General features: G+C 37.5%; 1 protein-coding gene across 2 annotated transcripts in view; it reads right to left on the bottom strand.

Annotated features, from left to right (window-relative positions):
* stxbp2 (syntaxin binding protein 2) overlaps nt 1–12,156 on the bottom strand; it is a 50,964-nt gene that overhangs the window by 24,972 nt on the left and 13,836 nt on the right. Inside the window, exons 2-6 of one of the 2 annotated variants that reach the window (XM_020511647.2) lie at nt 11,252–11,301; nt 6,016–6,097; nt 3,662–3,738; nt 1,515–1,593; nt 254–357 (exon numbers count right to left, since the gene is read on the bottom strand). In XM_020511647.2, the coding sequence (XP_020367236.1) occupies nt 254–357; nt 1,515–1,593; nt 3,662–3,738; nt 6,016–6,097; nt 11,252–11,301 (392 nt within the window). Of the gene's footprint in view, nt 1–253; nt 358–1,514; nt 1,594–3,641; nt 3,739–6,015; nt 6,098–11,251; nt 11,302–12,156 lie in introns of those variants that run through there. The other variant, XM_048617931.1, reaches the window with a different exon arrangement.

The raw sequence follows: 12,156 nt of genomic DNA, 5'->3' as shown, positions 1-12,156 counted from the left end.
CAAAACATGGTAAAGCAAAACTGCTGTCAAAAATCTGAATTCCATTTAAAGTTATTTATCACAATTTTAACTGTTTCTAACTTTACTGTAGAAGAAATTAAAGGTATGTCAGATTAACTTGAAATGAAAATGCAAGTGTGTCATTAGTGTGGCAAAATGCAACTGCCACTCATGCATGCGCACTGCAACACGAGAAATGCTGTTCATGGTTAAAACGATGCATGATTAAAACAGCTGTCTTGCAATTACTTACTTGGGATTCAAGAGGAAGGAAAGATGCATGAATTTCTTTGAGGGTTTTTACTACTTTTGTGCACCGTGATCTTCCAAGCTCGGTAAACAGCGACTCTGGGCAGGCTGCAGAGAGCAAAAATTGGGACTGAAACCAAACCAGATTGATCAATGTCCAACAAAAATTTTTAGTTAGATTATCTGTCATCACAATGGCTAACTTACAAGGAAGGATCATGACCAATTACAGCAAGTTCATATAGATGGTGACTTCCACCAAACTATTAAATACATAAAAACATTTAAAGTGTGGTTTCGTGTGAGATAAGATTTTATTATTTTGTTATGCTTTGAGATAAATCCAGTTTTATTTAAGTTTCTCTTATTTGCTCTCCTCTATCCATTCCACCTGACAGAGAGCGCCCCTCTGGACTACATGCAATACAGAGGTTTACTAAAGGTCTAATTCTAGGGCAGTATTAGTTACATTTTTAGGTTGGAGTTAAGAAAATGTTTGCATTATCACTGATAGATTTTTCATGAGAAAAAGTCTATGGGTAAAGCTGTTATGTAGGGGCACTATGTGGCATGATGGTGCACTTTGGCGCTATCACATTAGTTCTATCTGACCCCTCAATTCCCAACCTACCAGCATACAATTCGTAAAAGATGAAGACAACACTTTCAGTCTTGGGGAGGGGAAGGCATGAGGTGGGACAGAAATTTTAAAAAGGATTACATGTAATTTTCACAAAATGTGTAAGTGTAACACAAGTTAATCCAACTAGAGAACTCTGCACCTGGATGAACACCTAGAGAGAAGCAAACTGGCCCCAACCAGAAGTCAGAAAATATCAAACCAGCATTACATTGAATTCTGTGCATACAGCTGACCATACCTTGATTATGGTCAATACAATACATTTTACATCATGAGAAGTCAGTGCAACCCCAACTTTACAGGTAGCAGCACTTCAAATGGAACAATACTTTAATCCTATTTACCATGAACCACATCCTTCCCAAATTCTTGTCCACATCCCTTAAACAGCTACTTGCACTACATGTTCCAGTAACCCCATGGTGTAAATTGAACCATACGTCATATGCTCTTGGATTCTCATGCAGAACTATGGAAAGCATGCATATCATTGTTCTCCCAGAAAGGCTCCAAATCATGCATGTTAAAAAATGCAACATTTGGAATAGCAATAAATTTCAATGTTGTTATTAGCTCAGATTAAAATTGGGAAAGGAACAAAACTGGAAACATTAACACTCACTGTCAATGAAGAATACATGGGCTGCTTTGTACATAAATGTTGGAGTGTCTTTGAAGTCATTAATCAGGGCTCGAACAGACTAGAAAGAAAAAGATAAAAAGTAGTGCCTACAACTAAAACAGACCAGAAATATACATGCATATTTTGCTCATGATGTAACTTACAACTCTAGCGTATACAATGAACAACTACTCCATACTCCTTGGTGGTGTGAAGAGACGACATCTGGTCTTGAAATGTTAGCTTGCTCACTCTCTCTACTAATGCTGCACGACCCGCTGTGATTTCCAGTGGTTTGTATTTTCAGTAATCCATATCAAATGTGAACAGTAGGGCACTTACAGTTTAATGGTTATTGCACTAAATGAGCAATGCAACTGTTGAGAGTTCAAAACCCATAAATTATGAAATTAAGTTCATTAAGTTTGGAAATATGGTGGGTTGGGAGCCAACAATGACTACCATAAAACTGTCAAAATTTAATATGTTTATTCAGTTGTAACATTTTGAAATATCTTCCATCAGAACTACTCTGAACAACTAAAATATCAATCCATTCTCTTTGCACAGATCTTTCTTATTTCCAGAATTTGTGTCTTAATTTCAATTATCTTTCTGCTCAGAATTCAAAATATTAAGCTAGTTTTTCCTCTGAACAAAATGCCAATTGGCCTACAATATATTTCCAAAAGTTTTGCCTTTTATTTCAAAATTGCCAATATTTGCAGTTTGCTCTTTTATCTGTAATGCAGGATAAATAATCTAAATGGGATTGAAATAAAGCTGAGCTGGGGGTAAAACAGAGGCAAGAGAAGGGAACATCAGAATCATGAATCAGAAATGCCAAATTCTCAGATGAAATGCTTAACAAGACTTGTCAACCCATTTAACCTTCATAAAATCAGAAATCTGACCACTGAGAAATAAAGCTGACAGATCAAATACAATAGATCCTGCAAATGTCACATACAAGTGCTTTAAAACTAGTTTTAATGTTGCACAAAAGGCCCACAGTAAAGGGAACTGGCTCCTGCCATGCAGGCCTGACAAAGGATCAGCACTCCAACAGCGTATTCTGGTACATTTGCTGAAGAGAGAACCCATTTTATTGATTTTACCAAAACCATTAAAAACATTTACGACTACAGTACCTAATTACATTTATACATTGCCTGTACATAGAAAAACACCCCAAATCACTTCATAGAAGCACCATCAGATCAAAACTTGCATTGAATCAAAAATATAAGGGGGTGACTAAACAAGAGGGATGAGACATAGGAGAAAATTCAATCATGTGGGGCCAGTCTTACTGGTAGAGTACCACATTTCTGGCCCTGGGATCATCAGTTCAGTTATTCGGTGCAGTCACTAACTGGAACCCAAGAGTCTTTTTTTCCAGATGTACAAGTAATGGAAATGGTTGATATGGCAACACAATTTATAAAACAGGGACATACATTGTATAGTGACTCAAATTTTTAAATGACTAAACTGAAATTGATGCTGAGATTAGGTTTGAAGATTATGTCTACTTTACAATTTGCTGCCACTTGTTTACAACAGCCAGAATTTGCAGCTAAAATGCCAAGTTTTTAAAAAAGAATTCCAGAAAAAGTCAGATTGCCCTGGATATTTGAATACTATCCTTTTACTGCTAAAACCTGTGCTAATTCCAACCCAGAGAAAACAGATTTAAGGAATATCACTATTCTAGCCGCAAGTTCATGTAGTCAGGTAGTACAACTGTACTGCCATTTACTTCTCTCCTTTATACTCTTACGCAGACAGCCTATATAAACTTGCTAGTGATAATACAATTGTCTCCCTACACTGTAACTGGGGTAGGTTCCAGATCAGGAGAACCTAACACAGAAGTATTTCTTGTATTAGTATAGTTGTAGAGCAAGTCAAACCAAGCATTAGTTGCCCTCAATCCGGTTACTAGGAGACTGGTGTGGCTTTTTCATCAATTGGGGTGGAGATGCATTCTTCAGCAACGTAGGAGAAATGCATTGCAATAGTCTGGGGCCACACCCATAATCAAAATTAAAGATTATGGAACATTTTAACAAATGCACAACCATAATGAGCCCGGACAGTAATCTGAACAATAATTATACTTGCAGCTTGTAGTCAGCACATGCCTTTTCTGATGGTGTAATCAAATAGATTGCTTCCAAACTGGGAATTGGCTCCCGCCGCTTGTTGATATCTTCAACAACTGGAACAAGAGACAACGATGTTGCAACAGAGTTTCAAGTACTGTTATATGAGAATTAATAGTGCGGTCTTAGGAGACAGACATATTCATCTGTTACGCAAACGTTGTGAATATCCTGTATAATCTAGGCCCCAGGCAAGAAGTGAAAAAATACAGATCTCAGACTTCAATAGGGATGGAATATTTAAAATCATAAAACAAGTATTTCCGCAGAGGCAGCTAATCCTGATACTTTTTTTCTGCACACTAATTTTAACAAATGTAACAACAATAACCTTTGTTTCAAAAATAATGCAGAAGAGGGAGAGAGAAAACAATGGTAGACCTGTTGGTCTGACATCAAGTAATAGGGAAAATCCCAGATCCTATTATAGAGGATGAGATAAATGGAACACCTAGAAAATAATCTGAGCCAATGTGGATTTATGAAAAGGAAATCATGTCTAACAAACCTGTTGGTAGTTTTTATGCATGTTACTAGCAGAGTAAATAGTGGATGTGTTGTATTTGAACTTTCAGAAAGCTTTTGATGAGGTGCCACAGAGGTCAATAAAACAAAATTAGAGCACAAAGGTATCTTTTTTGAGAGGAGGCTGGGATGGGGAAAATGAGAGAGGAGAGACAGCGAGGAGAAACAAAAGAGAGGAGAGAATAGAATGGGAAGAGAAAGGGGGAAAAGAGAGAAAAAAAAAAGGAGGGGGACAAGAAGTGGGGAGAGAAGGAAGGGGTAGGGGGAAGGAGAGGAGCACAGACTGAGACTTGGTTAACAAAAACAAAACACAGAAGGAATGCCTGTGTCTGTGTATTTATCACAAGCTTGAGCTTAGCTGTCAACAATCAATTACTTGGAAGTGGAATCCAAATTTGCAGATGACAAAACTAGGTGGAAATGCAAGCTGCAAGGAGGATGCAAGAAGCTTCAAGGGGATTTCAGTTGGTTGAACTAGCAAGAAAGCGGCAGACAGAATATATTGTGGATAAGTGAGGCTGTGTGCCGTGGTTCAAGGAACAGAAATGCAGGGCATTCCTTAAATGATGAGCGCTTAGGAAGTATTGATGGTCAAAAAAAGTGACCTAGGTATCCTTGTTCCCAACATGCGTGTTTACCAAGCAATTACGAAGGTAAATCAACTTACATCTGGGAAAACAGAATTATTTATGCAAAGATATCAAGGTGGCTGGGCCTGTATTCTCTGGAGTTTAGAAGAATGAGAGGTGATCTCATGAAATTTACAGAATTCTTAAAAGGGTTAGATGCAGCAAGGATCTTTTTCCTGGCTGGAGGAGTCTAAAACCAGTGGCCAGTGTGAGAATAAGATGCTAATCATTTAGAACAAGATGATTTCTTCATGGAGGGTAGTGAATCTTCAAAACTCTTCACTCCATGGGCTGAGGAAGTTTAGTCAAGGAGTATGCTCAAAATAACGATTGACAGATTTCAAGATGCTAACGACTTAGAAGGGACACGGGGATAATGTGGAAAGGTGGTGTTGGGATAGATAATGATCAGCCGAGATCTAGAATGGCAAAGCAGGCTGGAGAGGCTGAATAGCCTATTTCTGATCCTACATTTCTATGCACTCTTCTATATTGATATTTTCAAACTTCATAAAAACAAAACACTCTTACACAGCCCTTCTAAAGCTGCAGAAATCCTACTTTCATGTTCCTATCCTGTTCCCACCCCATGTTCTCGCACTTCAATTATTGCTGTATGATTGGCTTACTTGGACTGTCTGTCTTTACAATGCAAGACTTAAACGATGCTTTTCAGGATTGAATTTGATAACTCAGTACAAATTAGAAACCAGTGTCCTTATCTAATACATATGGAAGAGGCGTCTTCCTCTGTGTTATGGACTTAGTAATAAACTGGACTGATTCCCATATTAAAAAGAAACAAATATTTTTATCAATGTTAGAAACTACATGCCATGTAGCCTCCTGTGAGTTCCTTTATACAACTTTATTACCTGTTACATTGATGCAAATACAATACTGTGCTTCATAACATGCAGCGGTTAGGTCGTTAGTGTAGCTTTGGGCTGAGCCTCTGTGCAATGAAATCAATCCTTGGCTGAACCATCCAGGCAGGTTGCTTTACGCAATAAATAAACAATGATCACCTTGCAATGTAAAGCGATATATACCAAATGCACAAGTTACCCTGGCTGGTCTTTACATCCTCATGCAAGGTGTTCACCCAACACCCATCTCCACACCTTCCTCAAATTGGGATTCAAACAAATGATTGCATTGGAATGTGAATTTACTCACTGGTTATGCCTTCTGCCATTATGTCGGACATTTTACAACAGGAAGACAAGATCTTCATGCTTAGGTGATCCACCAGCAACACCTAGGAAAGGTTTAGACAAAGTTACATTTAATTGATTTGTTTAAATATTATTTGGGAAGGTATTACACCAAGACTGACAGCGTAACACTGCTACAATATATTTTTAAAAAATGGTTCGTTAATGCTAAAAATGTGTTAAAAAATGCGCTTTAAATTTAGGTGCAGGGCAATGGGTACAAATTGTCAAAAAGATAAATTATATATTGGGAAGCAACTAATAATTGGAATGGTCTTGTGTAAGATAGCAATGGAAAATTCCCAACGTTTTCACAGAAACATAAGAGCAGGAGTAGGCTACTCAGCTCCTTGGACCTGCTCTACCATTCTGGACCAGGGCTGGTTATCCACCTCTCTGCTGTTTCCCATGTTATCCCTTATGCCTTAATATCATTAATATCCAAAGATCAATCGCTCTATCTTGCGTACAACAACTGCGTCTCAATGGTACTCCATGACAAGGCATTTCAAAGTGTTATCCTCTTAGTTAAGAATTTACTCATCTCGTTGCTAAATAGCTTGCACCTTATCTGAGATGGTTGGCTGTGCTTCTGGACACCCACCCAAGGTAATGATCCTTTCTACACCCACCCAGAGTAGTTGTTTGAGCATTCTGTATGTTTCAATTAGATCACTTCTCATTTTTCTAAACTGTTGAAAAAGAGGCCCAGTCTACTCAATCTTGCCTAAAAAGGACAGTCCCACCAGTCCAGGAATTAGAATGGTGAACTTTTGCTGCATCCCCTTATGGAAAATATACTTTACCATGGGTAAAGGAACGTTAGCTATGCACAATAATTGAGAAGTGCTCTCTCTAAGTTTCTATACAATTGAAACAACACTTCATTACTCTTATACCCAAATCCTCTTGGGATAAAAGCAAACATACTATTTTCTTTCCTCCCCAAGTGTTTGTTACACCTAGAAGTTTAATTTCAGTCATTCATGAACAAGGACAAACCAGTCCCTTTGGACATTCACACTTCCCAATCTTTCACCATTAGGTGAAATACTCTGCACGTCCATTCCTCTGACCAGAGTGGATAACCTCTCATTCATCCATGTTTTATTTTGTTTGCCATACTTTTACCCACCCATTCAGTCCATCTAAATCCCCTTGAAGCCTCTTTGTATCATCCTCAAATTTCATATTATCCACAAATATAGAATTATGTTTGGTTCCCATAACCAAATAATAGGTACAGATTGTGAACTGCAGCCCGAAGCATTGATCCTTGTGGTACTCTACCAATCATAGCCTCAAAAACTGCATTTCAATCTGATAACCAATTCTCAACTCATGTCTGTATATTAGCTCCTAACCCATGTACTCCAATTGTTTACTAGCCTTTGTGGGACCTTATCGAAAGCTTTCTGAATCCAATGGTCCACCTTACATACTTCACAAGTAACATCCTCAAAACACTTGAACAGATGCGATTTGCTCTTCATAAACCCATGCTGACTGTCCAGTTATCACATCCTTTCTAATAGATTATCATATTTTTACTATGGCTGATGTCAGGCTAACAGATCTTTAATTTCCAGTTTTATATCTCTCCTTTCTTAAATAGTGAGGTTACATTTAGAATCCTCCAATCTCAAGTACAATTTCACAATCTGTAGAATTTTTAAAAGATGATCACCAACGCATTCAATATCTGTACAATCACCCTTCTCAATACTCTAGGATCTAAATCACGTTGCCAGGACTGCAGGGTTCGAGTTACAGGGAGAGGTTGAATAGCCTGGGGCTTTTTTTCCCCTGGAGCAGAGGCTGAAGAGTGACCTTAGAGGTTTATAAAGGTCATGAGGGACATGGATAGGGTGAATAGCCAAGGTCTTTTCCCCAGGGTAGGGAATCCCAAAACTACAGGGCATAGGTTTGAGGTGAAGATTTAAAAAGGACCTGAGGGGTAACTATTTTTGTGCAGACGGTGGTGACTGTATGGAATGAGCTACCAGAGGAAGTGGTGAGGCGGGTACAATTACAGCAACATTTAAAAGCAATCTAGATGGGTATATGAATTGGAAGGGTTTACAGAGATATCGGCTAAATGCTGGCAAATGGGACTAGGTAAGATTGGGATATCTGATCAGCACAGACAATTTGAACCAAAGAGTCTGTTTCTGTGCTGTATGGCTCTATAACTGTATGAGACCTGGAAATGTCTCAACTTACAGTCTCTAATTTGTCCAGTACTACTTTTTTGTTTTATACTACTACTAACAGGTTAGTTCCTCATTCACTCTAGGCTCTTGGATCTTTAGTTCTGGAAGATTTCGGGTCTCTTCCCTGGTGAAGACAGACACAAAGTCATTATTTTGCTTCTCTACCGCTTTCCATGATACATTCCAACTCTGCCTGTAACGGACTGATACTTTCCTTGCTAATATTTTTCTCTTTACATGCTTAGAGCTTCTACAGTCCATCTCCATGCTTCTCGCTCATTTATTTCTTATTCTAACCTCCCTTATCAGTTTCTTAGTTCTCTTTTACCAAATTCTAAAATGCTCCTCATCCTCAGGTTTACTACTTTTCTGGAAACCTTAAGCCTCCTCCTTTCATCTAATACAATCAATCTTTAGCTTCCTTTGTTGACCATGGTTGACTCACTTTTCTGATTAGACTTGTGCCTTAAAGTAATGCACGTATTATGAACCATGCATTAATTCTAAAATTTAAACATTGCTCATCTACTTTCATAACCCATAACAGCTAAGGAGCTTCTTATAGCTCCATTGCTTTGTTTAGATTTAAGACCCTAGTTTCAAATTGAATTACATCATCATTTTCAAACTTTATGGAAAATTCTGTTACATTCTAAATTATATATTTTAATATTGTCTTAGGGAAGAGATATGAGGCAATATTACTAATATTTAATAATTCATCAGAAAAAGATGCAAGTGAATTGGTAGAAGCTAATGTAATTTCATTGTGTACGAAAGGTGACAAGGAATATCCAGGGAACGAAGTAAAGACCAGCTAGTTCAACATTACTGGAAGAGAAAAAAATGGAATCCTTCCTAAAGGAGAGAATGGAAGAACACCTGAAATTAAAAATAAATAAATGGTCAAGTATGGATTTCAAAAATGAAAATCCTTCTTGATCAAATATATTGGATTTTTGGAAAAGGTAGCGGAGAATAGATAACGGTAATGCTGTGTATGTAATTTATTTCAATTTACAAAAGACCTTCAGTAAGGTGCCCCACATATGAATGAAAATATTGAAGTCAGCGGAAACCCAAAGTAAAGTGCAGAAACAAAGGGTAGATATTCAGAATTTCAGAGGTGGGAAGTGGTATTCCACAAGAATCTGTATTGGAATCACTACTGTTCATAATTTACATTTCCTAAATTTACAAAGTCCAAATTGTTATTGATAATTGATAAATCTTTGACACTAAATGGAGGTTAAGATCAGCAGTCGATTCTGAGGAGGACTGCAACACGTTACAGGAGATAAATTAATTCTACAAATTTACTCATAAGTGAAGTTCAACACAGATGCATGGAAATGTGAGGTAGTACATTTTGCTAGGAAGAATAGGGAGTCACTTATTATTGGTGGGGCAGAGGAACAAAAGATTCACAGAATACAAACTAGACAATATAATTACATAATAAGGGACATGCATTTGAAACTTGTTAATGCACCAATATCAATGAGAATGAGAGGTATCATTTGGTATATTTTATTTCTCCCGTAGCTTTCATTACACTTTCCCTGCCTTTTTACCCTACACAGAAGCTAGTCACTGCATAAACTAGTGCATAAACACTGCGTAAAGATAATAATTGTTCATTGCCAGCATGTCCTGCATTTGAAAAGTTTAAACAATCAATATATTTAAACTTCTCTATTCCATTGGTACAGAATGAAGCTCTAGGAGTTCCCTCTCATTTATCTCATGGGATTGATAGTCGCAGGTTTTCATATCCACTCTCATTACTTAGTCTGCTAGCACTGCTGCTAGTCTGGGAAATGGGAGGGAGATACAGTGGCATCAAATGCACCATATCCTGAGCAGAGGCTTCTTTTGGATTAATCAGAACATCGTAAACTTTCAGCAGTCGAGCCTTAGCAGTGACACACACAGGTCTATCTGGATCCAAGCCAGTCAATGAGACAGAAACCAACATCCTTTTCCTTTTGGATAGAGTTTATTAACTAAGTCTTAATGCTCCTAGCATACAGCAGACCCACCTGCCTTACGAGTATTATCTGCATTGATTGGGAAATTTAAGTACATTTTCTCATTTGCAGATCTTTTAGCTCACCTGCTTAGTCAAAATAATTCATTGAATGCATATTTTCCATTCTCTTTTACAATGCTAATACCTTTCACTCACCTATTGTGAATTTTATCTATTTTATTTCTGCTCGATTTTGCCTTCCTAGAAGTTTTGGGTTTTCTGGGATTCCTAACTGGTCCTCCTCTTCTTAGGCAGTCCCTTGGGATTGAGAATGACTTGCCTCTACCCTATTCCATTTCAAAGACAGAACTGGTCCTCTCTCTTTTAAGCTATAAATTATACAGCTTTGAGGAATCTATGGTTCATGAAGCAGTATTTCATGCATTGCATAACGATGAGGTTTTGAAAAGTGCAGTTACCATATCTGATTTGAACAAACACTCTGCCAAGCTATCAATTATGCTAAAAGATTTATCACCCACCTGCCACCAAGCATGCAAGCTAAGGGTGCACAGATTTTGTTTAACTTATTCCATTAGCACTGTTAGATTTGCAAGGCACCTTCTTCTGAGATCAACTCCGTTTTGGTCTCCAGGTGAAACATAAATCAAGATACTGACCACAGCTCTCGCCCGAGACCATTTTCTCACCTAGAACTGCTTGAAATCTCCACATCGCATACAAAATGTAAATTATACAAGCCCATAGAAATGTTACTGTAAATTCAAGCACGAATTTTTCCAAAGGATGGCACAGCAAGTTTATGATTGCAAACAGCACCCAACCATCTAACATCACCATCAAGGTCCAAAATATTCTTACAGCAGATTTTGATATTGGTACTTGAACCATTGAACAAGCCTAAATACAGAACAAAAGAAGCTGCCTGAAGACAACCATTTCTCTTTCCTTCTCCAAGCTGAAGTATTCAGATCTAAATAGGCATTACACACCTTCCATTCTCCATCCTTCTTCAGATTCTTGATCACTCCAGTTAAAATTTCTACAAGAAAAGAAAAACTCCAGTTGATATTATAAGAAATGCAGTTATGTGAGAAAAGTTTATTTTACTGTCTTTATATAGTAATATAACATTGTTTTCTTCTGTTTAATATAGCATATGTCAAAGCACAGCCCTGGATCAGTTAAGTTCTTCAATCAAAATACAAGTATAACAAGTTATACAAATAGATCAAATGAGTGGACCAGATTAGAATCACTGACTTCACAAAACCTAATGGGCAAGACGAAATAAAGTGTAAATGCGGTGTTCTACAGTTTAAAAAGTAAAACGTTTTGCCAATAGTCATTATTTAAAACTCAGTAACTAGTCAGAGCATATTGCTAGATTTATGGAGACTTTGCATTATAACAACATGCATTACACATATGGTGAAATCTCTGCAGATTCCTCCTAGTTCAGTTTATTGATCTGTCATTTATAACTAATAATACATAAATTATATAAAGTGTTTTATTTACATTTGTAAGTGTATTATGTAAAAAGTAATTTCACTCCTCATATTTTATCAAATGGTAATGGAGAACCACCCAGTTAGATTTGTAGAGGTGTAAAGTATTGGACCAGACCGTTTGGTCCAACCCATTCATGCCAACCAGATATCTTAAATTAACCTTGTTCCATTTGCCAGTATTTGTCCCATATCTCTTTAAGCCCCTCGTATTCATATACCATCCAGATGCCTTTTAAATGTTGTAATTACACCAGGCTCCATCACTTTATTTGGCAGCTCATTTCATACATGCACCACCCTCTGTGTGAAGAAGTTGCCCCTCAGGTCCTGTTTAAATCTCTCCCCTCCCATCTTAAACCTATGCCCTCTAGTTTTGGACTCCC

The sequence above is a fragment of the Rhincodon typus genome, chromosome 38, assembly GCF_021869965.1.
Source record: "Rhincodon typus isolate 14 chromosome 38, sRhiTyp1.1, whole genome shotgun sequence".
In the NCBI taxonomy this organism is placed as follows: domain Eukaryota; kingdom Metazoa; phylum Chordata; class Chondrichthyes; order Orectolobiformes; family Rhincodontidae; genus Rhincodon; species Rhincodon typus.
The sequence above is the reverse complement of the archived record's forward strand: the minus strand, read 5'-3'. Positions and strand labels throughout refer to the sequence as shown.